Consider the following 25,476-nt stretch of genomic DNA (forward strand, 5'->3'; position numbering starts at 1 on the left):
GGCCCTGGTTAGCAAAACCCATAAAAAAATTTCAACTTAAGTTCTTAAAACTTAGTAAGGGTTAGGGTTTATCTCATCAGTGCTATCATAATCCCCTCCTTCACATCATCCAAAACCGAGCTATGCCGTTAAAAACACCCGGGTTAGGGTTCTAAAAAATGTGGCTTCGTTCTCTGCTCTAATCTGTTCAATTCTAGTGAATCATCCAAGGCCTGATATGGGTTTTGCGTGATAGATTTGATTTCAACAAATGTCGAATCATACAGTTGGTGTTGTTGATTACACAGGTATGTCTACTCCATGTTTGTATTTCTTTTTTCACAGCAATATTTCTTTCATACATGCATTATTGGCTACTTTCTTGGGTTGAATTTCTCTGTGTCAGTTTCATTTTGTTAAGTCTGCGGAAGAAACTCACAGTAAAAAATCAGAGTGCCAGTACCTATATATGAATAGAGACTTGGGAGGATAAATTTTTTTAAAAAAAATATGTCTATCATCTCTTTCGGTTACTTAAGATGAAGACTTAAGGGGAAGAAATGATTCAATGGATGGAGACACAAATAAATGTTTAATTAGTGCATCAGCCACCAATGTTTCGCATATCAACGAACAAATGAAATGTTTTGAGTGAATTTTTTTTCTAAGAAATTTACCCAGATAGCATGTGCTGCCTTCTTTATTTTCCACTTGGGGCGTGGTGTTTTTCTAAGAAATATACTCAAATAGCATCGCTGTAGGATCTAAAGAATCCTTTGATTCAGAGTGAATCTTCATAAAGCACCATTGAAAGACAATACTAGATTTACTTCTTACAAAAATATCCACCACTCCATTGAAACCTACTATCTGCAAAACCATCCGTAGTTTCGTTTCTCTCTTTGATTCAATCATTTGGACATCGATGGCTCTAAAATTTGAATTTTTATTGCTGATGAAGTCCTTAAAATTTATTCTATGATGAATTAAATCCACAAAGAATTTCATTGGTCTAACATGCATTTTGGGACAATGGATTCTCAACTTCTAAATGACCAAAGCACGCCTTGGTTAAAGATCAAATAGAGAGTAATATGTGACATAAATACGCTAAATAATGAATGAGTATAATTGCACATGTACACACACAAATGCACACCCTCGTACACGGAATGGGAGGAGATTCGGCTTCAATCAATTGAACTAATGAAGGAGGACGGGTCTGGGGGCACCGAAACCTCAACTGCTCCTTCAAGCATCTGTGTCACTTTCTTCATGGAAGGCCTTAGTGATGGTTCTTCCTGAATACACCAAATTGCTACCCTCACGAACCTCTCCAGCCTCCTTGCATCGCTCAATGCCTCTTCGTCCTCCTCCACTAACAAATTCAGTCGCCTTTCTCTATAGCAATCATAAGCCCAATCCGTCAGTATCACATTATCCATGTCATCCAGTCCCAGTTCGACATTCTTCCTACAACAAATTATCTCTAGCAGCAAGGTGCCGAAACTGTAAACATCCACCTTTGCTGTGATTGGCATGTTTCTGAACCATTCGGGTGCGACATATCCTCTTGTTCCTCTTAATCCCGTATTTGTTCGAGTCTGGTCCGCGTGCAAAAGCTTTGCTAGGCCAAAATCCGAAATCCTTGCAGTAAAACTGTCATCTAAAAGTATGTTTTGCGGCTTTATATCACAGTGAATGATTTGGGTGCCACACTCTTCGTGCAAGTATGTGAGCCCTCTTGCAACTCCAAAGGCAATTTGTGTCCGTTGGTTCCAGCTGGGCCTCAAACTTCCAAAGAGGAAGCTTGATAAAGAGCCATTGCTCATGAACTCATATACCAAAAGCCGTTGTGACCCCTCGTTGCAGAATCCCAATAATTGGACCAGATTCCTATGATGGATTCGGCCGATTGCTGTTATTTCAGCTTTGAATTCCTTGTCCCCATCAGCCACCAACCTTTCCAACTGCTTGACCGCGATCAAATTTCCAGCATTTGATACTAGCATACCTTTGTAGACTGTGCCGAAAGCACCCCTGCCCAATTCTTGTTTGAACCCATCTGTAATTTCTTCAAGCTCTTTGTAAGTAAAAGAGCGCAGGTTCATTCCCAAGGAAATTTGTTCTGGCTGATGTCTCAGCAGTTTCTTATGTTTGATGAAAATAGCAGCCAGCAAAATGGCTACAAGAAAGAGGAGGTTTAGAAACACAGAGCTACCCAAAAGTGTCCATGTTATGAGGATCAAAGTACTTCGATCACTCTTCCCTTTGTTTGATCCTGAAGGAGAAGGAAACTGCAAACTGGAATTGCCAAAGGGTACTTTGATGAGAGCTTTCCCTCCAAAATTTGCATACATCTTCCCATTTGACATTGGGAGCTTCTTCGTCCAACAGTTTGCACCTTTGAAAATGGCAACTGCACAGGAACAATCACCCAAGCAAGTTTCTCTGCATTGGTCTTCATTTACTGGAGTATACCATTCATAGTCGGCCGACGGCCAATCCGTGTTCATTATCTCCGTCATTTGGAATTGAGGCCCAGACTCTTTTCCTGCTCCATTGGGCTCGCAACTTTGCAAAACAAAGTCCGGTTCGCATCCCTTGAAGGTGTTTCTAGGATCAGAGTAGGAATAATTAGGTGGACAATAGCAACTAGGCCTTTGAATCTCATTTAGTCTGCAGTAGCTGTTAAACCCACAAGCTCCACTGCCCAAAACATCGGTAATTGTCAAACAAATGTCAGAAGGGACAGACCATACAACAGACCAGGACCCAGCAACCCAGTTTCCGCTGCTCGAGCTGTTCTTTGGGTAGACATATTGTCTAAAAACTCCATCAAAATCGAGTGTTGCTCTGTGGTAGAAGTCTCTGGTTGAAACTATGTTTCCCAAAGTGAGGTTGTGTAGGCTCCCATTTGTTTGCCTGAGGTAAATGTAACCTGACTGATTGAAGATCATCTGAGAATTGGTTCCTGCAGTGCCGCTACTCCAGTAAGCATTGTAAAGAGAATTGGTAAGGAGATTTGTTGTGTAGAGCGTGAGATTGCCATCTGTTTGGAAACGAAGCTCAAACTTTCCGCTCGAGTAGTTGGTCTCTGTTTCACGAGAAGATAGTGTGGTGCCCATATCCAATATCTGTGAAGGCAAGATGGTGTCCGTGGAATGATCGAAACTCTGCCAAGTGATACCAGAATTCGAATTCCAGAGCACCAAATTCCCAGTGTCGAGAATGTCAGCAGAGGTGGCACTACCGGTAGTGACTTCAGCCGTCCATATCTCTTGTCCTTGATTATTGCTCAGCACAAGTTGTCCACTGCTCTTCAACTCGACTTTCGATCCATAAAGCACAAGATTACCTCTCTGTGCAGACCAAACTATAGTTTTTTCTGGTACTTTGTCGAACCAGATTGCAAGTAAGAAGAGATTTTTGTCTGCAACAGGTTTGAACCCGAATGCGAAATCACCAGAAGGTGAAACCCATGAAGAATTGTCACTGGTAGAGAGACTAGAGCCCAAACTTATCCTACCATTAGTTTGAGCGATGACAGAAAGTGGAAAAAGAATAAGAACAAGCAAGAACAACAAAGGATTATCAAGAGCAGATGCCATTTGAGATTAAGGATAGTATAAATTTTGATAACAAGAGAAGGAATTGCTGATCAGCTGGTTTACATGGAATTAGAGAAGGAAAAGTGATCTAATAATTCCCTCTGCTTGTTTTTTTTTTTTTTGTATAGATGGAGATAATATGGTTGGTTCTCTACGTCAAGTACAAGAAACTTTTGTCTTTTTGGCTTCCACAGCGACTTGGAGTCAATGGTAGGAGCGTAGGATTACCAATGACTTTTCCACGGTCATCAACCTGCATATACTGAAACTCCATGTATCATATCAATCAATGTGATCTACTGATCTCGACCGTCCAGCTAATTTTAGCCACATTGTAAAACTTGCTTTTGGGGATGACATCAATCAATGTGATCTACTGATCTTGACCGCCAACAAAAGTTGAAAGCAACATTATATTAGAAGCTCTTAGGACCATACGATTATCGCGTGATTTTTTTTATTTGACTCGACTTTCACCCCTCCGAGTGGAATCTAATCCCATATGGGCATTAATTCCTCCGCGTGGAATTCGTAGGAAATAAATGAATATCAAGACATTAATCCGTTTGACAGGTATTTGGGCTCACGACCTGTAAATACCCCTAAGCGAAAATTTGTTTCTTCCTCTTAGGAAGGAGCGTTTTTATCCCATATTGATTTATTTAATTAGGACTTCTTAAGAGAAAGCCTATAAATACATTTTTTGGGAGTTTAATCAAATCCTAAACTCGTTTTGTTCAGCCCTAAGTAAGGGTGTCAATTTTGGCTCGAGCATGGGAGTTTAATCAAATCCTAAACTCGTTTTGTTCAGCCCTAAGTAAGGGTGTCAATTTTGGCTCGAGCTCGGCTCGAATCCTTAACGAGCCGGCTCGCCAGGCTCGTTAAGCTTAACGAGCCGAGCCCGATTTAGGCCAGGCTCGCCAGGCTCGTTAAGGCTCGTTAAGAATTTAATATATTTAAATATATATATTATATATTAATATATACACTAAAAGGGTTGTCCTTGGAGTGAATGGGGGAGGCAAAATATGTCACTTCATTTTTGGAACCCCATTTGTTACTTGGACCACCCCCCATAGTGTAAAAAAAGTAGTCAAATTACACTAGATAGGGCTGTCCAGGGAAGATGAGGGGTGTGAACTTAATATAACTCGAGCTCGGTAAGGCTCGCGAGCCTGGCCGAGCTCGAGCCTGGTTCGAGCCCGAGCCAAGCTTTTGAGCTTAACGAGCCGAGCCGAGCCGAGCCTGGCCAAGCTTGGCTCTGCTCGTTTACACCCCTAGCCCTAAGAGAGGATTGCGTGAGGAAGAGGAGGATGAAGTGGAAAACGCGGATCGAGGTAAGATCTATGATCTATGATGTGTTAGATGAATTAAAGAACCCTAAAAAAAGAATTAGAGAGAGGAGATGTGTTATAGGCTTTATTTTTGTCCAAGGATGAATTCCGTGTTTCATCTTGGATTCCTTGGGGTTCGTAATTGTTCGAAACCCCCAAAGAACTCAAGATCGAGCAGTTATATCCATGGAAGCTAGGTTTTGGAAAGATATGACCTAAATATTACATTATTTTACAGAAATTGTGTCTACCGATTCAGAACGTGGAGTTGGGTTTATTGGATTCCTCTCGTCGATACGAGTCCAACGGATCCAATCACATGCGAATCGGAGATCAAACGAGAAAGTTATGGCTTGTTGAAGTTTTGGTAAAATCGGGATGAATCTGGAATTTTCTCAAAAACCAGTCGAATGAATAATGTCGGTCTGTAGGACGTCTGAATGAATAGTGTCGGACGTCTGAAGGAACATGAACCGAGAACCTGTGAGTGTTTTTCCTTCTGAAGTCTCAAAGACGTCCGAATGAATAGTGTCGCACGTCCGAACCGAGTGAAAATTTGAAGAATCTGGCAATCTCCAAGAGCTATTCAAAGTGAGAAACACATGTTTATACTTTATAGTGGGGCCCAAGGGAAGGATCGATCAGTTGGCAATTGAAATTAGAGTAGTAATGACAGAATTGGGTTCCTTATTGACCATTCAACTTGCGGGTGGAATTTTATCCCAGAATCCGTAGGGAATTGAAATGACGATAAAGTCATTGACCCATTGGACACGCATTTGATCTCACACACACTGCAAATTATTTTAATTTTTTTGGGAAGTAATATTCGCCTTTTTTTTTTTTTTTACTTAGGACAGCCCTCTCTAGTGTATTTATTAGGACTGCAACTTGGTCAGGTTTATCTGACCCGAAAATAACATGGGTCGGATTTAGAAATCATGGGTCTTGGGTAAGGTTGGGTTTTAAATTGGAAAACCCGACTAAATCTTGGGCAGGGCCGGGTTTAAAGAAAAAAAAATTTGAAACCTGACCCGACTCATATGGGCGTACTGTGACTTTCTTAAATATCTCTTGAATAACATATCTCTTAAATTTTTAGTGTCCTTAAATTTATACACATGATGACATAAATTTAGAGATTTTTGGTGTGAAGATTTTTTTTCCCTACAATCTTTAAAGTCAGTCGCTATCCTACACTAAAAAATTGAAAACCCGACCCAACCTGAGAAACTATCTTGGGTTGGGTCGGGTTTACGAATCTCGGGTTTTCCCGTAAAAAAATAGACCCGACCCAACCCCAGATAATTCTCGGGTAGGGTAGGGCTTTGGAAAACCCGACCAGCCCAACCCGAGTTGCATGCCTAGTATTTATGACTACTCTTTTACACAAAGGATGTCCCAAGCGAAAAAAAACAGGGGGTGAGTCATGAGTGTATCATTTCCTATTTTTTTTCAAAACCAACCGTCCCTAGTTGATAAATATTTGCAACTTAGCCATTAAAACTTAATTGGGGTTACGGTTTATCTCATTATCCCCTGTGTCAACTCATCAATAACCGCAGCTATGTCGATCAAAACAAGTATAAAAGTATGTGTAAAATAATTGGAAAATTTCTTTTCCAATGGTGCCCCTAGGGCCCTGGTTAGCAAAACCCATAAAAAAAATTTCAACTTAAGTTCTTAAAACTTAGTAAGGGTTAGGGTTTATCTCATCAGTGCTATCATAATCCCCTCCTTCACATCGTCCAAAACCGAGCTATGCCGTTAAAAACACCCGGGTTAGGGTTTTAAAAAATGTGGCTTCCTTCTCTGCTCTAATCTGTTCAATTCTAGTGAATCATCAAAGGCCTGAAATGGGTTTTGCGTGATAGATGTGATTTCAACAAATGTCGAATCATACAGTCGGTGTTGTTGATTACACAGGTATGTCTACTCCATGTTTGTATTTCTTTTTTCACAGCAATATTTCTTTCATACATGCATTATTGGCTACTTTCTTGGGTTGAATTTCTCTGTGTCAGTTTCATTTTGTTAAGTCTGCGGAAGAAACTCACAGTAAAAAATCAGAGTGCCAGTACCTATATATGAATAGAGACTTGGGAGGATAAATTTTTTTAAAAAAAATATGTTTATCATCTCTTTCTGTTACTTAAGATGAAGACTTAAGGGGAAGAAGGGATTCAATGGATGGAGACACAAATAAATGTTTAATTAGTGCATCAGCCACCAATGTTTCGCATATCAACGTACAAATGAAATGTTTTGAGTGAATTTTTTTTCTAAGAAATTTACCTAGATAGCATGTGCTGCCTTCTTTATTTTCCACTTGGGGCGTGGTGTTTTTCTAAGAAATTTACTCAAATAGCATCGCTATAGGATCTAAAGAATCCTTTGATTCAGGGTGAATCTTCATAAAGCACCATTGAAAGACAATACTAGATTTACTTCTTATAAAAATATCCACCACTCCATTGAAACCTACTATCTGCAAAACCATCCGTAGTTTCGTTTCTCTCTTTGATTCAATCATTTGGACATCGATGGCTCTAAAATTTGAATTTTTATTGCTGATGAAGTCCCTAAAATTTATTCTATGATGAATTAAATCCACAAAGAATTTCATTGGTCTAACATGCATTTTGGGACAATGGATTCTCGACTTCTTAATGACCAAAGCACGCCTTGGTTAAAGATCAAATAGAAAGTAATATGTGACATAAATACGCTAAATAATGAATGAGTATAATTGCACATGTACACACACAAATGCACACCCTCGTACACGGAATGGGAGGAGATGCGGCTTCAATCAATTGAACTAATGAAGGAGGACGGGTCTGGGGGCACCGAAACCTCAACTGCTCCTTCAAGCATCTGTGTCACTTTCTTCATGGAAGGCCTTAGTGATGGTTCTTCCTGAATACACCAAATTGCTACCCTCACGAACCTCTCCAGCCTCCTTGCATCGCTCAATGCCTCTTCGTCCTCATCCACTAACAAATTCAGTCGCCTTTCTCTATAGCAATCATAAGCCCAATCCGTCAGTATCACATTATCCATGTCATCCAGTCCCAGTTCGACATTCTTCCTACAACAAATTATCTCTAGCAGCAAGGTGCCGAAACTGTAAACATCCACCTTTGCTGTGTGATTGGCATGTTTCTGAACCATTCGGGTGCGACATATCCTCTTGTTCCTCTTAATCCCGTATTTGTTCGAGTCTGGTCCGCGTGCAAAAGCTTTGCTAGGCCAAAATCCGAAATCCTTGCAGTAAAACTGTCATCTAAAAGTATGTTTTGCGGCTTTATATCACAGTGAATGATTTGGGTGCCACACTCTTCGTGCAAGTATGTGAGCCCTCTTGCAACTCCAAAGGCAATTTTTGTCCGTTGGTTCCAGCTGGGCCTCGACCTTCCAAAGAGGAAGCTTGATAAAGAGCCATTGCTCATGAACTCATATACCAAAAGCCGTTGTGACCCCTCGTTGCAGAATCCCAATAATTGGACCAGATTCCTATGATGGATTCGGCCGATTGCTGTTATTTCAGCTTTGAATTCCTTGTCCCCATCAGCCACCAACCTTTCCAACTTCTTGACCGCGATCAAATTTCCAGCATTTGATACTAGCATACCTTTGTAGACTGTGCCGAAAGCACCCCTGCCCAATTCTTGTTTGAACCCATCTGTAATTTCTTCAAGCTCTTTGTAAGTAAAAGAGCGCAGGTTCATTCCCAAGGAAATTTGTTCTGGCTGATGTCTCAGCAGTTTCTTATGTTTGATGAAAAAAGCAGCCAGCAAAATGGCTACAAGAAAGAGGAGGTTTAGAAACACAGAGCTGCCTAAAAGCGTCCATGTTATGAGGATCAGAGTCCCTCGATCACGCTTCCCATTGTTTGAGCCTGAAGGAGAAGGAATCTGTGAAGTGGAATTACCAAAGGGTACTTTGATGAGAGCTTTCCCTCCAAAATTTCCATACATCTTCCCATTTGACATTGGGAGCTTCTTCGTCCAACAGTTTGCACCTTTGAAAATGGCAACTGCACAGGAACAATCACCCAAGCAAGTTTCTCTGCATTGGTCTTCATTTACTGGAGTATACCATTCATAGTCGGCCGACGGCCAATCCGTGTTCATTATCTCCGTCATTTGGAATTGAGGCCCAGACTCTTTTCCTGTTCCATTGGGCTCGCAACTTTGCAAAACAAAGTCCGGTTCGCATCCCTTGAAGGTGTTACTAGGATCAGAGTGGGAATAATTAGGTGGACAATAGCAACGAGGCCTTTGAGTCTCATCTAGTCTGCAGTAGCTATTGAACCCACAAGCTCCACTGCCATAAACATCGGTAATTGCCATACAAATGTCAGAAGGGACAGACCATACAACAGACCAGGACCCAGCAACCCAGTTTCCGCTGCTCGAGCTGTTCTTTGGGTAGACATATTGTCTAAAAACTCCATCAAAATCGAGTGTTGCTCTCTGGTAGAAGTCTCTCGTTGAAACTACGTTTCCCGAAGTGAGGTTGTATATGCTCCCATTTGTTTGCCTTAGGTAAATGTAGCCTGACTGGTTGAAGATCATCTGAGAATCTATTCCTATAGTGGCGGTACTCCAGTAAGAGTTGTAATGGATTCTGGTAGGGAGATTTACTGTATAAAGCACGAGATTCCCGTCTGTCTGGAAATCGAGCTCAAACCTTCCACTCGAGTAGTTGGTCTCTGTTTCACGAGAAGAGAGTGTGCTACTGCTGCCCATATCCAATATCTGCGTAGGCAAGATGGTGTCCGTGGAATGATCGAAACTCTGCCAAGTGATACCAGAATTTGAATTCCTGAGCACCAAGTTCCCCGTATCGAGTATGGAGGCAGAGGTGACACTACCGTTAGTGACTTGAGCTGTCCATATATCTTTTCCTTGATGATTGTTTAGCACAAGCTGTCCACTGTTCGTCAGCTCGATTCTCGATCCATCCAGCACCAAATTATCTCCATTTGCCGACCAAACTATAGTTTTTTCTGGTATTTTGTTGAACCAGATTGCAAGCAAGAAGAGATTTTTGTCAACAAGTGTGAACCCAAATGCGAAATCACCAGAAGGTGAAACCCATGAAGAACTGTCACTAGTAGAGAGACTAGAGCCCAAACTTATGCTACCATTAGTTTGAACCATGGCAAGAAGGGGATGAAGAAGAAACAAGAGGCAGAGAAGATTAGAAAGAGCAGATGCCATTTGAGAGAATTATAGTATAAATTTTGATATAGAAAAAAACAGTGGCAGGAATTGCTGAAGGTTTCATGAAACAAGAGAAGAAATGATAGGTGAGGGTTTCATTAAAAATCAAATGGTTTCCATGGAGCTATAAGAATGAATCGCTAGTTTTAACTTATTCACTTATTTTTCCACCCAAATGAAATACACTCATTCAACACGCCACTATTATATATGTATTAAGTCTTTGGCGTCGAAGGAGAAACATTCAAACACAGAGAGAGAGAGAGAGAGAGAGAGAGAGAGAGACTTTCTCATGTTTACTTCTGCAGCTGACTCCAGTGACGTTTCCATTGCCATTGACTTTGCATATACTGAAACTTAGTGTATAACCCATCTTTAGTGTCTAATGAATGCTTGCTGATCAATCTTGACCGCACGACCTCTAATCTCCCTAATTCAAAGTCTATAACCATCTGGTCAGTAACTTGCTTTTGCGTCTATGATCAATCCTAGAGTAGACCCACCCTTTTATGCATAGTTTTGATTGTTTGAAACGGCCGTACACCAATCTTTGGTGTATGTTTATGCAAATGACCATTTCTTCGTATGTTTATTGAACTATTCTAACCTGTGTCGTTATCAACGCGTAACAACGTAGGAAGCTGGAAATGGCGAGCAATTCAATGCACGTTCTTCTAGATGAGTTGATCTTTTCCGTCCTTCGTTAGGCTTATTTAATGTGGGGCCCTTCAACATATTATGGTGGGCCCCACCCATAGTCCTTCAATTAAAATAACAAGGTTTCTTGATCCCACTAAATCATTAAAATTTTCTTAGATGATATCTGCCATTACCATTTTCTCACAGCTTGAGGTGTCACAAATCAATGTGGAAAGGGATTTTCATGGTTAGAACATTTTTTTTCTTTTTCTTTTCCTTTTCTTTTTTTTTTTTTTTTGGGGCGGGGGCGTGGGGCGGCAAACCCTATCAAGTACACGGTTCAGATCAATCAAAGGTGGGACCATTGCACCCTAACAAAGAAATTCTCCACAACTATATACAATTTCTACGGGTGCCTGGCTCAACTTGAACCGGACAGGTTCAACCTGATTTCAGCTCGGGTTGGGTTGGGAAAATCCAAACCGATTTGATTTTGGGTTGAGTTAGGATTAAGGTCTCGGGCAACCAGTCCCGAACCCAGCCCTGTCTTCTACTTTTATCTCGATTTTCAAAATCTTATGGTTATTGTTTCTCTTTTGTACTTTTTCTATTTTTGCCTTGGGTAAATCAAAACCCAACCCGACTCATCCCGATCCAATTTAGAAAATACGGAGTTAGATTAGGGCAGGTGGGTTAGTGTCACCCCTCCCCGGCCCAAGGCTCGGGTTGGATTGGGTTAGGGATGACTGAATGCTACCTTAGGTTGGGCTAGGGTTAGCCTCAAACCGATCCAACCTGGCCGTGTTGCACCCCTAACAATTTCACAGCTGAACCCCATATATGTGCATGAAATAGATGATGTGTGTGGGTATAGTGTATCTCCCTTTTGCCATGTGCAAATGATTATTGGGGTGAAGCAACCAAAACTGAGAGCGATGTCAACCATCCTTCCCTTTCCCAATCTTTTCAAACTCACCAAAAGAATGAAATACTTATTTACCCTCCATAAAAAATGCATAGCCCATGTCAAGTTAGCAAAGCAAAGTAATTCAAATTCACTAAATAAAGATGTTACCCTGTTCCACACACCTTAGCAAAAGAATAAAGAGATTGACTCTGATCATATAGGAACACATCTTAGCTAAAGAAAAAAGAGATCTTATTCTGTTATCGAGATACATGTCACCTTTCGCCTTCTAAGACTGATATCTAAAAGAAATCTCCTTGTGTTTATAAGTAATATAAAAATGAAATGTCCCAAAGGACCCTTAACCTTTTACATGATGTTGACAAAATAATGTTATAATAGAAGAATGATTGGGAAGTAAGGTTTAAGGCAAAAAAAATAAAATAATGAAATCTAGATTTAAGGGAGAAGCCCTCACATTAGCGAACCGCGCTCTTCATTGGATCGATTTTACTTTTTGAACCGATTTTAAAATGTAACTGAAAATGATGTGGATCCAATGAATAGCACTTTTGCGGCTCTTTATGCAGGGCTCCCTTGTATCTATCATTGCTCTTTGATTATTTATTAATATAGCATGTCTTGCTTGCAACGATGATGTTTTTATTCTGCATTGGGTGCATCATGTGATTTTTTTGCTGTTTATATGTTGCTTTGCTATAATAATTTCTCTTGAAATAAGGGACATAAATTAAGGGAAATGATATTGAAACTCCAATGCTTTGATAATTACACTCCTCGATCGCCTTGTTAAACACCTTTCTGATTGGCTGTTTATAGCCTTTTTCCAATTAAACAGCCTATAAAAGAGAATCAAATCACTATAAGATAGAGACTGGAGTTCCATTATCAAAAGAAAAAAGAAAAAAAAAAACAACACACAAATAACTGAATAAGCAAAAGCACCTCAACTGGCCATAAAACAATAAAGAGGCATGCCACTTATGGGAAGATTTTTCTTCATTCGACGAAAGAAAAATATCAAATTTTACTTTTCTTGTACACTTCTCATCCTAATAAAAAAACAAGGGATTTGCTAGCGTCCATCGCAGAAGGCATTTCGCGGATGGTTGTTGCATCTGACAGCAGCCACAGGGGCTCCCTTTTCAGCAGATTTTATGCCTTCTACGGTGGAACGCTAGCAATTCCCTAAAAAATATATACTGGGTACCCCCACATTCACATATTTCTGAAGGGGAAGACTCTCATGACCTCAAAATTAAAAGAAGAATGAAAGAGTGAGAGATCTTGACATACTTGGTGAGAATGGCATAAAATAAACTAAAAACTCTCATGTACATTCGAGTTCCTAATAGAAACAAGCAAGGATAGGAAGGTTTCAAATGTCTCAAGCCTAGAAAAAGCTTGATTTTTTTACTGATTCAAGTGAGTATTCCAAAGAAATAAAGTAGTCTATAATTTCTTATTTGATTACATGAACCACGGAATTTCAAGTTTTATTTAGAACACCTTCAATTTATAATACTGAATAAGCCGTAACTGTATCAATTCCGTCCAAATCGCAGATGCAAAAAACTTTCCTAGGAAATATTTTTCCAGCAATCCAAACGGGGACTGAGTCTAAAAGTGAAAGTCTTAATTGAAACAAGAAACCAAAAGGTGAGTTCCAAAAGAATTCTCAAACCTATAAAGTAGTAACTTGGACCCCTTTGTTGATGACCATTTGATTCTAGAGAATATGGAAAAGAAAGTGAGGTATTCCAATCTTCCATGTGATTGGATATATCTCCAGTACTAGCTAAAGTTGGTTTAGGATTTACCTTCTTTTACTCCTCTACTTGCTTTCTTTTTTAGCTCAAGATTCTCTATTCTCCCCACAGTGCAAATGTTGGAAGAGAAACACACAGCCTTCTCTTCAGCCATTTCCTTTTTTTTTGAAATGGTAATAGGAATAATAACTCTTAATCAAATGGTTAGAATTCAGATTATCTTTTTTCTTAACAATGGATCAATGATTAATGTATGTCTTAACGGAATCAATGAGTGTTCAAAAAAAAATTCTAGTAAAAATGTATTAAATTTATAAGGGATAATTACATTTACACCCCCTCTAGTTTCTGACACATCCACTTCAACCCCTATAATTTAAAAAGTGACAAAGACATCCCCTCTAGTTTCGTTTTGTTTAAGGTTTGCCCCCTCAGCTGAATGTTCGTCCATAGATTGAAGGGTTAAGATGATCCGATGGAGCTGATTTTTTGGGCACACCCTATCTATGTCAGGACCCATCAAATGGACGCTTTGGATCATCCAAATAATGTGGGCCCATACCCGAATCCAAAGCATTATGTGCCCAAAAAATCAGCTCTATCGGATCATCTTAACCCTTCAATCTATGGGGGAACCTTCAGCTGAGGGGGCAAACCTTAAACAAAATGAAATTAGAGGGGATATCTTTGTCACTTTTTAAACTATAGGGGTGGAAGTGGATGTGTCAGAAACTAGAGGGGGTGAAAATGTAATTATCCCTTATTAATTCCAACACCTTTTTATCCTAACCAATGATTAAATTTAGGGAAATGATATATTCGCCCCCTTTTCTTCAATGGGCCACCCCATTTAGTGTGTTAATGATTACCCTTTTTACATTAGATGGGGTGGCCTGGGAACAAAAGTGGGGTGAAGATATCACTTCCCTTAAATTTATTGGGCTAAACAACCAACGGCAAGGGCGGTTTCGTTATTTAGACCAAATTCAAATGGTAATTGTAAATCTAAGCACATATAAAGGCCTGAGGAGAGTTGGGGGTCCCTAACCCCACAGTGTGCACACCAAAATTCCATCCAAACTCTTTTATAATTTTGCAATGAAGACACCATCCCATAGCTCAAATTCCATGAAAATCAAAACCCTCTTCCAGTCTCACATCTTCAAGCACTTGTGCCATGTCTTCCGAGCAATCACCAAAGCAAAATCCGTGGTCATATATCTCCTCAACAAGAACAAAATCATCTATCACAAAGATAAGAAGAAGCTCTATGGTTCATTTAGGTTGCACTACAACTGGTCTTCCTCACATGTGCTACCCACGCCGGAGTCTATCAACCACAGGTTAGATGCGAGCCAGGTGTACTACGATTCCACTTGGAATTCAGCCATTTCTATGGAATATGGCGGCGAGGATGACATGGAGCCACCAATATCAAGGTACCCACATTGGCTTGAGGAGAAGGTATTGGAGAATCCAACGGCTGATGTTGATGCCGATGAGATTGATCAGCTAGCCGACATGTTTATAGCAAGTTGCCATGAGAAATTCAGGTTGGAGAAGCAAGAGTCATATAGGATGTACCAGGAGATGCTGGCTAGAAGCATGTAAGGGATGTTTCATTGGTGGATACTTAGCTCTTTCATGGGTGTGGAGTGAGGAAAGATTGGTTGTAAGTAGGTTGGACATTTATCTTCTTCTTCTAGCTCTTTTGTGGGGTAAGGTGAGAAAAGATTGGTTGTAAGGGGGTTGAACTTCCTTTTCTTCTTACTTCTTCTTTCTTTCTTTCTTCTGCTTCTTCCCTTATCTTGATGGGTTATGGAGGGTATTTTAAGATAAAATTTGAGAGAATATGTGAGATCTCACACTCACATATTCTAATACTTTGAAATGATGCCAATTACAAGGATGTTTCTGGTAAGAAAGGGCATAAAATACCCATGCATTTAAATTTAGGACTTATCATCTCCTTTTTTTTTGTTTTTCCTTCCTTCTTGTTGGGTGTGGAGAGAATTGTAAACCTTCTCAAAGGATTGAGTTATAATCATTAATTTTGGAGTTTCTTGGGCATAAATTAACTACAAATATCGGCAACAGATGGGATGCTCGTGGTTTTTTAACTTCCAATCAATTTTGAATTCAAAATTCATGCCACTTGTGACTTATGAGCCCCAAGCCGCCCCCCGCCCTCAACTCTCTCCTTCCCTCTATTTTTTATTCAAATTTAAGATGCTGATTTCCTTTAATTGATAAGATACTTCTCTTTTGGGCCAAAAGGAAGTTATAGGGTCCAACAGGTGTCTTAAAAGGGTAAACTTGGAAAGCATTTTCCAAGCCAAGCACATGGATTTAACGAGAGCGTCCTGTCAATGACACCTTGCTCTTAGCGAGAAGCTGAATTATTCAAAGGTCATGCATCCCACATAGTAACAACCCCATATGTCACAACCAATGGTGCAACAACCATCAACGAGAGAGTACACAACTCATGAGACCATGTGGATGGTCAGGGCGCGTTAAAAAGCTCTAACGTACATTGAATTGTCATCAGATAGCACAAATAATCATCTAAGTGGTGCAGTGATTTGATTTGATTGGTGTTCACTGGCACAAGTTGTTTTGATTTTAGTTACATAAATTTTTGGACTTTTGAGAGAGAAACAGAGTAGGGGTTTCAATGGATCCAGATGGTCCGATGGAAGGATCCAAACGTTAATTGACATGATTTGGGCATTGCAGCTAGATCCAATCTGCATCCATTGGAACCATATCCTAAGGTCCAAAATTATTTCGGATAGTGACGCTGACTGAGTCACAAAATTGGAGCTTCTTAGATTCGAATAGTGGGTGTTAATGTACGAAATACCCTTTATATTTTCATTTATTTGTAACATTTAATACTCTCTCTCTCTCTCTCTCCCTCCCTCCTAATCCTAAGTACTAATTAGCTATTTAATACCCCCTTCCCTCCTAATCCTAAGTACTTATTAACTGTGCAACGTAAGACAAACTTGTGAAACAACCAGTTACTCCAAAAGCTTAAGCTATTGGAGAAGGCGTTATTTATTCTTTTATACTTCAACACTCCTCACGTGTGGGCCCTCTTTCTTTGGGCTGGCCTGCACATGGCACGTGTGGTCCCACTTTTGGGTTGACCATTGCATGTGGATTTTTGACACCAAGGAGGTTAGAACTAAAGACGGTTAGAACTAAGGACCTAGCTCTGATACCATGTAAAACAATTAAACAACCAGTTACTCCAAAAGCTTAAGCTATTGGAAAAAGCGTTATTTATTCTTTATACTTTAACAAGACTAAGACACTCCGATCCAAAATTAATCATGGCACAGGCTGACCAAGTATGATCCAAAAAGCATTTTGAAAATGATCCAAACAGATAAGGGATCCAAACAGATCATGACAAATACGTAGGAAGATCCAATTCTGAAGTAGATCCGTTCACACCCAGAGAGAGAGAGAGAGAGAGAGAGAGAGAGAGAGAGAGATGAGAAGGCAATTTGAGGTATAATATGAAATATGGAAGAGAACTTACATTTCAATAGGGAGATTTTGAATTAATCCCATGAGAACCTTATAGTTTAATAGGGTCTTGATGCACTCCATCTAAAAAATGCCATAACAATATCTCAAACAGGAGTTTAGGCAACGTTACAGAAATAATCATGAGCATATCTTAACAAATAACATAGTGGCCCAAATAATCTTCAGTTCTAAAGAAACTTGTTAGCTAAGGAATAGAAGCTACCGAACCAAGTTGGTCAAGCCTACTTTTTCTCCTTTTGCGTCTTGAAGATGGTGAAATATCCAGGAGGCTTCTTTGCTCTTTGCGGAGTTCTTTATTCGAGGTATCTCTATACTGCTTTTACCGAAGAGAAATTAAGCTTTAACAGAAGCATGTCGGTTCCTTTGGTCCCCCTTGATTAGAATTGCTTTCAATAAAAGTGAGTCTTCGGTTTATCCGCAATTACTCTTGGAAGATACTATCAAGGTTTAGAGTGTTGATGAAATGGTTGAAGGAAACTAATTAACACACCTTCCCAAGTTTTGATTACTACACCTTGATAGAAAAATACAGAGTCTATTTAAGCCAAGTGTTCTTCATTAACCACAAAAAAAATGTCTTCTTCGTTACAACGTTTTTCCTCTGGTTTTCCGATCTAGAAGTAGGTAGGGGTGTTCAGTATTCGGTTATAACCGAATAATATCGGTTCGGTTTTTTTTCTTTTCGGTTCAATTTTGGGTTTTTTATTTTTGAAAATTCGGTTACTCGGTTTCAGTTTTTGGTTATCTCAAAAATAAAATCGGTTAACCGAATAACCAAAATTATGGATGAAAACCATTTTTTTCCAAAAAAAAAGTGTTATATGGGCACTCCGTAAGATGATCAAAACCGTCAATTTGATTAATCACAACTTAATTAGGTTGTGCTCAAAAAATCATTTCGATCGGATGATCCTAGCCCTCCGATCCAAACCGAGATTTTCCTTTTTTCTCTCTTTTTCTCCCACAATTCGGTTATTCGGTTATAACCGAATTGTTAATCGGTTCGGTTTTGGTTACCGAAATTTGATAACCGAAATTATTTCGGTTTATTCGGTTCGGTTTTAACCGAATAACCACTCCTAGAAGTAGGGGTGGCAACGGTTCGGTTTCAGCGAACCGAAACCGAACATGCTTACAAAACGAAATCGAACCAAACCAAACATATATATGTCCAAACCGAACCGATGACCTAAACTGAAACCGAACCGAAATTTGAATCACCGAGTTTTCGGTTCGGTTTCGGTTTAGTTCGGCCAATTTTGCCACCCCTATCTAGAAGTGGTTAGGTTCCCTTTTCTATTAGTTTTTTTTCATTACAAATAGTTGAGTATTTGAGACTTTATTCTTAATAATAATTTTCACTAGAAAGTTAGACTAGTTAACAAGATAAGCACTAAACTGTTAGGGAACCACGAGATAACATGGAAGGGAGTACTTACCTTAATTAGGGTAATTGCAGGCACGATTTGTGCACTTGACACTCTTAACGTGAATTAGGTAAGCTTTATATGGAGTTTGGATTGAGAATTAGTTTCTTAAATGTCTAAAACCCAAGAGTCTTTTTAAAAACCTAAGCTTGTCAATATGGTCCAAGTGGGAGACTTTTGGAAATGTGTTTTTCACTTAAAGCAATCCGCATTGACTTAGATATTTTTCACTTTCGGGTTTTAGATAAGTAAAGATAACTCTCAAAGGAGTCCAAAATAAATTAGAGTTTTAGTGTAATCAAGAAACTAATTATCTCTAATCTTTTAGAGATGTGTTTGCTTAATGGAAGCAACAACACTTACATTAATCAAAGGTTTTAGGCTTTCCTTTATCTATGTGATCTCTGTCCATCAAGAATAGCTGATGGTTCCATTGTTATAAGGGTAAGGCTTGGATATATCTAAAGTCTATTTCATTACTGAGTTCGTCAAGTTCGTCGAGGAGCATCTTCAATGGTCGGACCACGTGCATCGTCGGCAACTTCTATCTGATCATCATGGCCGGAGGTAACGATCTATTTCCGCTTAAGGCTGAGTGAATTTTGATGGGCTATGAAAAACAATAACTAATGAGTTGTCGACACGTGGCCCCGGAAGGGCCCACCACTAAATCGACACCTGCCCAGGGGTAATCCGGTAATTACCTGAGAGTAGGTAAACCTAAACCCACATAAGGGCCGACACCTGTCCTGGGGTAGGTAATTCAACCACCCCAGGCCTCCCTCTATAAAAGGCCTCTCAAGGCTCAAAGTAAAGGGTAATAACTTCTAAGCTACCACTCTTAAAATTTGGCTCTGCACTCCTGCTCGTACTGACTTGAGTGTCGAAGGGCCCGTCCGGAGCAACGACTCCGGGTTGGTCTTCTGACCTCGTCTGCTTTTGTGCAGGGCTCAGTCTTCTTCACTTTAGCTCCTCGGGTCCTCAAGCCCAGCTCATACGTCATTGCCGTATCTGCTACCAATTTTAGGCCTAACAGATTAGCGCCATCCGTGAGACTCCGAACTAAAAGCTGTTCAAATCCCCTATACAAAATGGCAGGGCAGAAGAGTGCTCGGGTACCAACCGTCCAAACTACCCGAGCCGTAGTACCTCGCAGGACCCGAAGCGAGTGAATCGCCTTGCAGGTGGTGGCTCCCTCTGCTACAGCAGAGCAGAGCCCAGCTCATTCGGAACACCTCTATCCCACTCCCACTCCGGATCAAGTACAAGCTCTCTTCCAACAGATGACTGCTCTTGTCGATCAATACCAACATCTGATCCAAGAGCCTCCCCAGCATCCCCCAGAGGCCCCACGAGCTGTACAGGAAAGGTTGAGTGCCCACAGGGGAGAGTCAGCGCGCCCCAGTGGAGACCAGACCCACCACTCCACAAGGCGAGTCCATCACTACAGAACCAGGCATGCCCATACAGAGCCTCACCACCGTCGGAGGTCACGGTCCCGCTCCCCGCGAAAGCACCGAGCCCAGGAAGACCGCGCACCGCAGGAAAAATCCCGGCCTCATCGAAGGAGTCCGGAAAGTCAGTCCAGCTCTGCTGCAAGCCCATCGGTGGAGAAAAACAAGTCGTTGGATTGAGCAGACCGGAGGGCTGACCCAATGTTACAGAGGATAGAAGAAATAGATCATCGTATAGAAGAGCTGGCGAAAGATTAGGGCCGGCCCGCTGCGAAGACGTACTCAAGCAGACCTCCGTTCACAAATAATGTTATGAATGTGCCAGCGCCTAGAGGGTTCAAAATGCTGACGGTTCCGCAATACGACGGAACCACCAACCCTGTGGACCACCTGGAAACGTTCAGGACTATGATGCTCCTCCACGGCGCCTCTGACGGATTCCTCGGCAGAGCATTCCCGACCACACTGACGGGCGCGACCCGGGACTGGTACACAAGGATCAAGCCAAACTCCATCAGCAACTTTGAAGACTTTGGGGATGATCTGGTCCGCCATTTCATGAGCAGCCGGAGGCCAAGGAAAACAACAGCATCCCTGATGGCCTTGCGGCAGGAGGATAACGAACCTCTGAAAACATTCGTCGCTTCAACAGAGAGGCTCTCCAAGTGCCGAATTTGGATCCATCAGCAGCCATGAATGCGCTCCTCGCAGGTGCCAAATTCAACGATTTCCGCCGATCAGTTGCTCGCCAGAACCCGCACTCACTGGTGGATCTGATGGCAGGGGCCGACGAATATATAGCCGTGGAGGAGACTCTAGCGGCCTTAGACTCAAACCGGTGGAGAACCTCCGAAGAAAAGAACCCTACCAAGCAGCGTAGGGATGATAAGGCCCCCAGAAGAGAGAGGTCCCACCAGAGGAGGGAAGAAAACTTTACCCCTCTCAACACCTCCCGGAGACACATACTGGCCACAATCAGAGGAGAAGAATTCGTAAGGTGGCCGACCAGAATGATCTCCAAGAGAAATAAGAGAGACAAGTCGAAGTATTGTCGGTTCCACAGGGACCACGGGCACGACACAGACGAGTGCTGGCAGCTCAAGGAAGAAATCGAGCTGCTGATTAGTCGGAGATACTTGAAAAAGTATGTCAAAGATGACGGCCACAAAAGAGAGTGCAGGGAGAAGAGTCTCCAGGGCCAGAGCCCTCGACGGCCACAGCCGCCCCCTGTGCGGGATCAATCTCTCCCGCCATCCAGTCCACGACTAGAGGCGCGCCGATCCCAGCCAAATGGGGTCATCAACACGATTATGGGCGGACCGGCCGCTGGGGGCACATCATCCGCCGCTCGAAAAGCCTACGCACGCCGAGTCAATGTCGTGCACACGTGCGGCAAAAAAGATGAAGACGAAGAACGAAATCGCCTTTTCAGATGCAGATCTCGACTACTTGATACTACCTCACGATGACGCACTGGTCATAACCATGCTCGTCGTAAACTGGGAGCTAAAGAAAATCCTTGTCGACAACGGAAGTTCAGCCGATATCCTATACTATCATGCTTTTAAGCAGATGATGATAGGAAACGACCGCCTAAGGCCGGCGAACTCCAATCTGTTCGGTTTCTCAGGGAGGTCGTGAAAGTGGAAGGACAGATTGAACTCTCAGTCCTCGTCGGAGAGCCGCTGTGTCAAGCTTCACAATGGTCAACTTCCTGGTAGTGAGGGCCACTTCGGTCTATAACGCTATCTTGGGACGTCGAGGCCAGAATTTCATTCGTGCAGTCGCCTCAGCGTATCACCAGAAAATGAAGTTTATAATGCCAAACGGCGTGGGAGAAGTCAGAGGAGATCAACCACAATCCAGGGAGTGCTATACCATGGCACTCAAAGGCAAAAATGCATCAGAATCGTTGCCGATTGAGCTACTTGATCTGAGAGACGAAGCCCAGGTGACTGAACCCACCGAAGACCTCAGAAAATACTATCAATAGCCTGCCGCCCGACACAAAAGCGGATGCCATTGTAATTACGCTTGTGTGGATAATGAAAAAAGGCTACTGCTTCTTTGCGAAGTTCCGAGTTCCTCAGATCATGTCGCTGCTTGGTTCACTCCGGCTCGTCTCCACAATGACTGGAAGCGCACTCCTGGTTGGGAACGGGCCCGCGCAGAAAAACCAAACCATCTCAAAAATCCAGTTCACTAAAACTTGGGTACTCGCTGCTTGGTTCGCCCCGGCTCGTCTCCACAAAGACCAGGAGCGCACTCCTGGTCGGGAACGGGCCCGCGCAGAAAAACAAAACCATCTCAGAAACCCAGTTCACTAAAACTTGGGTACTCGATGCTTGGTTCGCCCCGGCTCGTCTCCACAAAGACCGGGAGCGCACTCCTAGTCGGGAACGGGCCCGCACAAAAAACCAAACCATCTTAGAAACCCAGTTCACTAAAACTTGTGTACTCGCTCCTTGGTTCGCCCCGTCTCGTCTCCACAAAGACCAGGAGGGCACTCATGGTCGGGAACGGGCCCACGCACAAAAACCAAACCATCTTAAAAACCTAGTTCACTAAAACTTGGGTACTCGCTGCTTGGTTCGCTCCGGCTCGTCTCCACAAAGACCAGGAGCGCACTCCTGGTCGAGAACGGGCCCGCGCACAAAAACCAAACCATCTCAGAAACCCTGTTCACTAAAACTTGGGTACTCGCTGCTTGATTCGCCCCGACTCATCTCCACAAAGACCAGGAGCGCACTCCTGGTTGGGAACGGGCCCGCGCAGAAAAACCAAACCGTCTCAGAAACCCAGTTCACTAAAACTTGGGTACTCGCTGCTTGGTTCGCCCCAGCTCGTCTCCACAAAGGCTTGGAGCGCACTCCTAGTCGGGAACGGGCCCGCGCAGAAAAACCAAACCGTCTCAGAAACCCAGTTTACAAAAACTTGGGTACTCGCTGCTTGGTTCGCCTCGGCTCGTCTCCACAAAGACCGGGAGCCTCACTCCTAGTTAGGATCGGGCCTGGGCAAAAAAACCAAACCCTTGCAAAAACCCAAGTTCAATAAAACTTGGTCATCCGAAGCCGTTCAGAGCATACATGGACGAACATGATATTTCACTTCAAAATCCTGGTCGTCCTAAGCCGTTCAGAACATCTCCAGCCAGACTGGATATAAAGCGTGGGTAAAACTTAACCTAAAGAAGGGTAAGTTGTAGCTTATCTGTTTTTCAGCCGACCTGAGATGGACGACCTGAAATGGCTGACCTGAATCAGTTTCCAGTTCATCCGCTCCTCAAGCCGACCAGGATATAGCGCAATACGCTACAGGACAAAACTCTGGTCATCTGAAGCCGACCATGACTCAGCATGATTCGCTACAGGACAAAATTATGGTCATCTCAAGCCGACCAGGATATAGCGCGATGCGCTACATGATGAAATTCTGGTCATCTCAAGCCGACCAGGATATGGCGCAATGCGCTACAGGACAAAACTCTGCTCATCTGAAGCCGACCAGGAGTTGGCGTGATTCGCTACAAGACAAAATTCAATTTTGTCTTTTAGCAGATTGCGCTATATTCTGGTCATCTCAAGCCGACCAGGATATAGCGCAATGCGCTACAGGACAAAACTCAGGTCATCTGAAGCCGACCAGGACTCGGCGTGATTCGCTATAGGACAAAATTCTGGTCATCTCAAGCCGACTAGGATATAGCGCAATGCGCTACAGGACAAAACTCTGGTCATCTGAAGCCGATCAGGACTCGGCGTGATTCGCTATAGGACAAATTTCACTCCAAGTTTCTGCCCATCCCAGGTCGCCCAGAAGGCTTGGCCGGACAGATTTCACTCTAAGTCAGACAGATTTCACTCCAAGTTTCTGCCCGTCCCAGGCCGCCCAGAAGGCTTGGCCAGACAGATTTCACTCCAAGTTTCTGCCCGTCCCAGGCCGCCCAGAAGGCTTGGCCGGACAGATTTCACTCCAAGTTTCTGCCCGTCCCAGGCCGCCCATATGGTTTGGCCGGACAGATTTCACTCCAAGTTTCTGCCCATCCCAGGCCGCTCAGATGGCTTGCCCGGACAGATCATTTCGCTTCATTTTTCCAGCCGCTCCAGAGCACGGCCTCATACTTCCCCAAATCATCACAATGACTTGGAGAACTGGGGGGCAACTGATGGGGTATGAAAAATAATAACTAATGAGTTGTCGACACGTGGCCCCGGAAGGGCCCACCACGAAATCGACACCTGCCCAGGGGTAATCCGGTAATTACCTGAGAGTAGGTAAACCTATACCCACAGAAGGGCCGACACCTATCCTGGGGTAGGTAATTCAACCACCCCAGGCCTCCCTCTATAAAAGGCCTCTCAAGGCTCAAAGTAAGGGGTAATAACTTCTAAGCTACCACTCTTAAAATTTGGCTCTGCACTCTTGCTCGTACTGACTTGAGTGTCGAAGGGCCCGTCCGGAGCAACGACTCCGGGTTGGTCTTCTGACCTCTTCCGCTTTTGTGCAGGGCTCAATCTCCTTCACTTCAGCTCCTCGGGTCCTCAAGCCCAGCTCTTACGTCACTGCCGTATCTGTTACCGATTTTAGGCCTAACAAATTTCTAACAAGATTATCATTTTATTCTGAAAAGGATATCATATGGAAAACTATAAGCTCTCCACATTCCCATAGCCTATTAGCATTCATGCATTTTTACTAGAGGTCTTTTTACTTCTTATTTTCATGAGCTTTGGTCTAAACTATTGCATCAAGTGATACAGTAGTTTGAAGGAGAATAATAGATAATACGACAATCAACACATGCCTCTAATATACAATAATAGGTGTCTCATTGGAGCTTTTTAAAGGATTCTCATAATAAATTTTGAACATCTGTTGAGAAAATCTATCGAGCAAATCCGATCAGATCATACACAAATAAATGAAAAAGTAAAAATAATTAAACACAAACCACAAGATGAACATCGAAATTTTATGTGATCAGGCCAAGATGCCTATGTCCATGAGCACGATCACTATCTTCTACTAGGAAAAAAATAAAATTACAAGAATTACAATGGAATTAACCTACAACCCGTAAACCTGCAATCCACAACCCTTTCCCGTGCCCTCTAAACCAAGGCCCTTTATGTCTCTCCTCCTTTTCTTTTTTCTCATGCACGATCCTCTAATCGCCACACAATGGTTCTGTGGTGGAGAGTATTATATAGTTGTCTCGTCCCCCCAACGCCTTCCCCACCACATTCATGTTTGCAAACCATACAGGATACCTATTCATGTAAGACAAACCTTGTCTATAACGTTTGATGGTGGCTCACCATGTCATCTGCCCCAATCACCACACATACATACCATCTGTAGAGTAAGAAAAAAAGAAATCACACACGCAAAGAGTGGGCCCACCAATCTCAACCAATACACATCAATAGTTTTCTGCGTCTTGGTTAGTGAAGCTGCTCTACAAGTCTAGAACACGCCACCTAACTCCGCTCAAGTAATCTTGAAACTCCCCCCGTAAAAGACAAGAGAAAAACCCGTCC

At 42.4% G+C, this 25,476-nt stretch overlaps 2 protein-coding genes and 1 pseudogene across 2 annotated transcripts; 1 reads left to right on the forward strand and 2 right to left on the reverse strand.

Annotated features, from left to right (window-relative positions):
- Positions 1 to 1,169: 1,169 nt before the first annotated feature.
- Positions 1,170 to 3,702, reverse strand: LOC143860903 (G-type lectin S-receptor-like serine/threonine-protein kinase LECRK3). Its single transcript, XM_077371757.1, has one exon. It carries the CDS (start codon positions 3,588 to 3,590, stop codon positions 1,170 to 1,172), a length of 2,421 nt encoding a protein of 806 aa, XP_077227872.1. The 5' UTR covers positions 3,591 to 3,702.
- Positions 3,703 to 7,704: 4,002 nt separating this feature from the next.
- On the reverse strand, positions 7,705 to 10,307 carry LOC143860909 (G-type lectin S-receptor-like serine/threonine-protein kinase LECRK3; annotated as a pseudogene).
- A 4,217-nt stretch (positions 10,308 to 14,524) lies between these two features.
- Positions 14,525 to 15,261, forward strand: LOC143860920 (uncharacterized). Its single transcript, XM_077371778.1, has one exon. It carries the CDS (start codon positions 14,590 to 14,592, stop codon positions 15,100 to 15,102), a length of 513 nt encoding a protein of 170 aa, XP_077227893.1. The 5' UTR covers positions 14,525 to 14,589; the 3' UTR covers positions 15,103 to 15,261.
- The last annotated feature ends 10,215 nt before the right edge of the window (positions 15,262 to 25,476 follow it).

This window comes from Tasmannia lanceolata, unplaced genomic scaffold, assembly GCF_043159265.1.
Source record: "Tasmannia lanceolata isolate RefF3 unplaced genomic scaffold, GAP_Taslan_0.1 ptg000003l, whole genome shotgun sequence".
Classification (NCBI taxonomy): domain Eukaryota; kingdom Viridiplantae; phylum Streptophyta; class Magnoliopsida; order Canellales; family Winteraceae; genus Tasmannia; species Tasmannia lanceolata.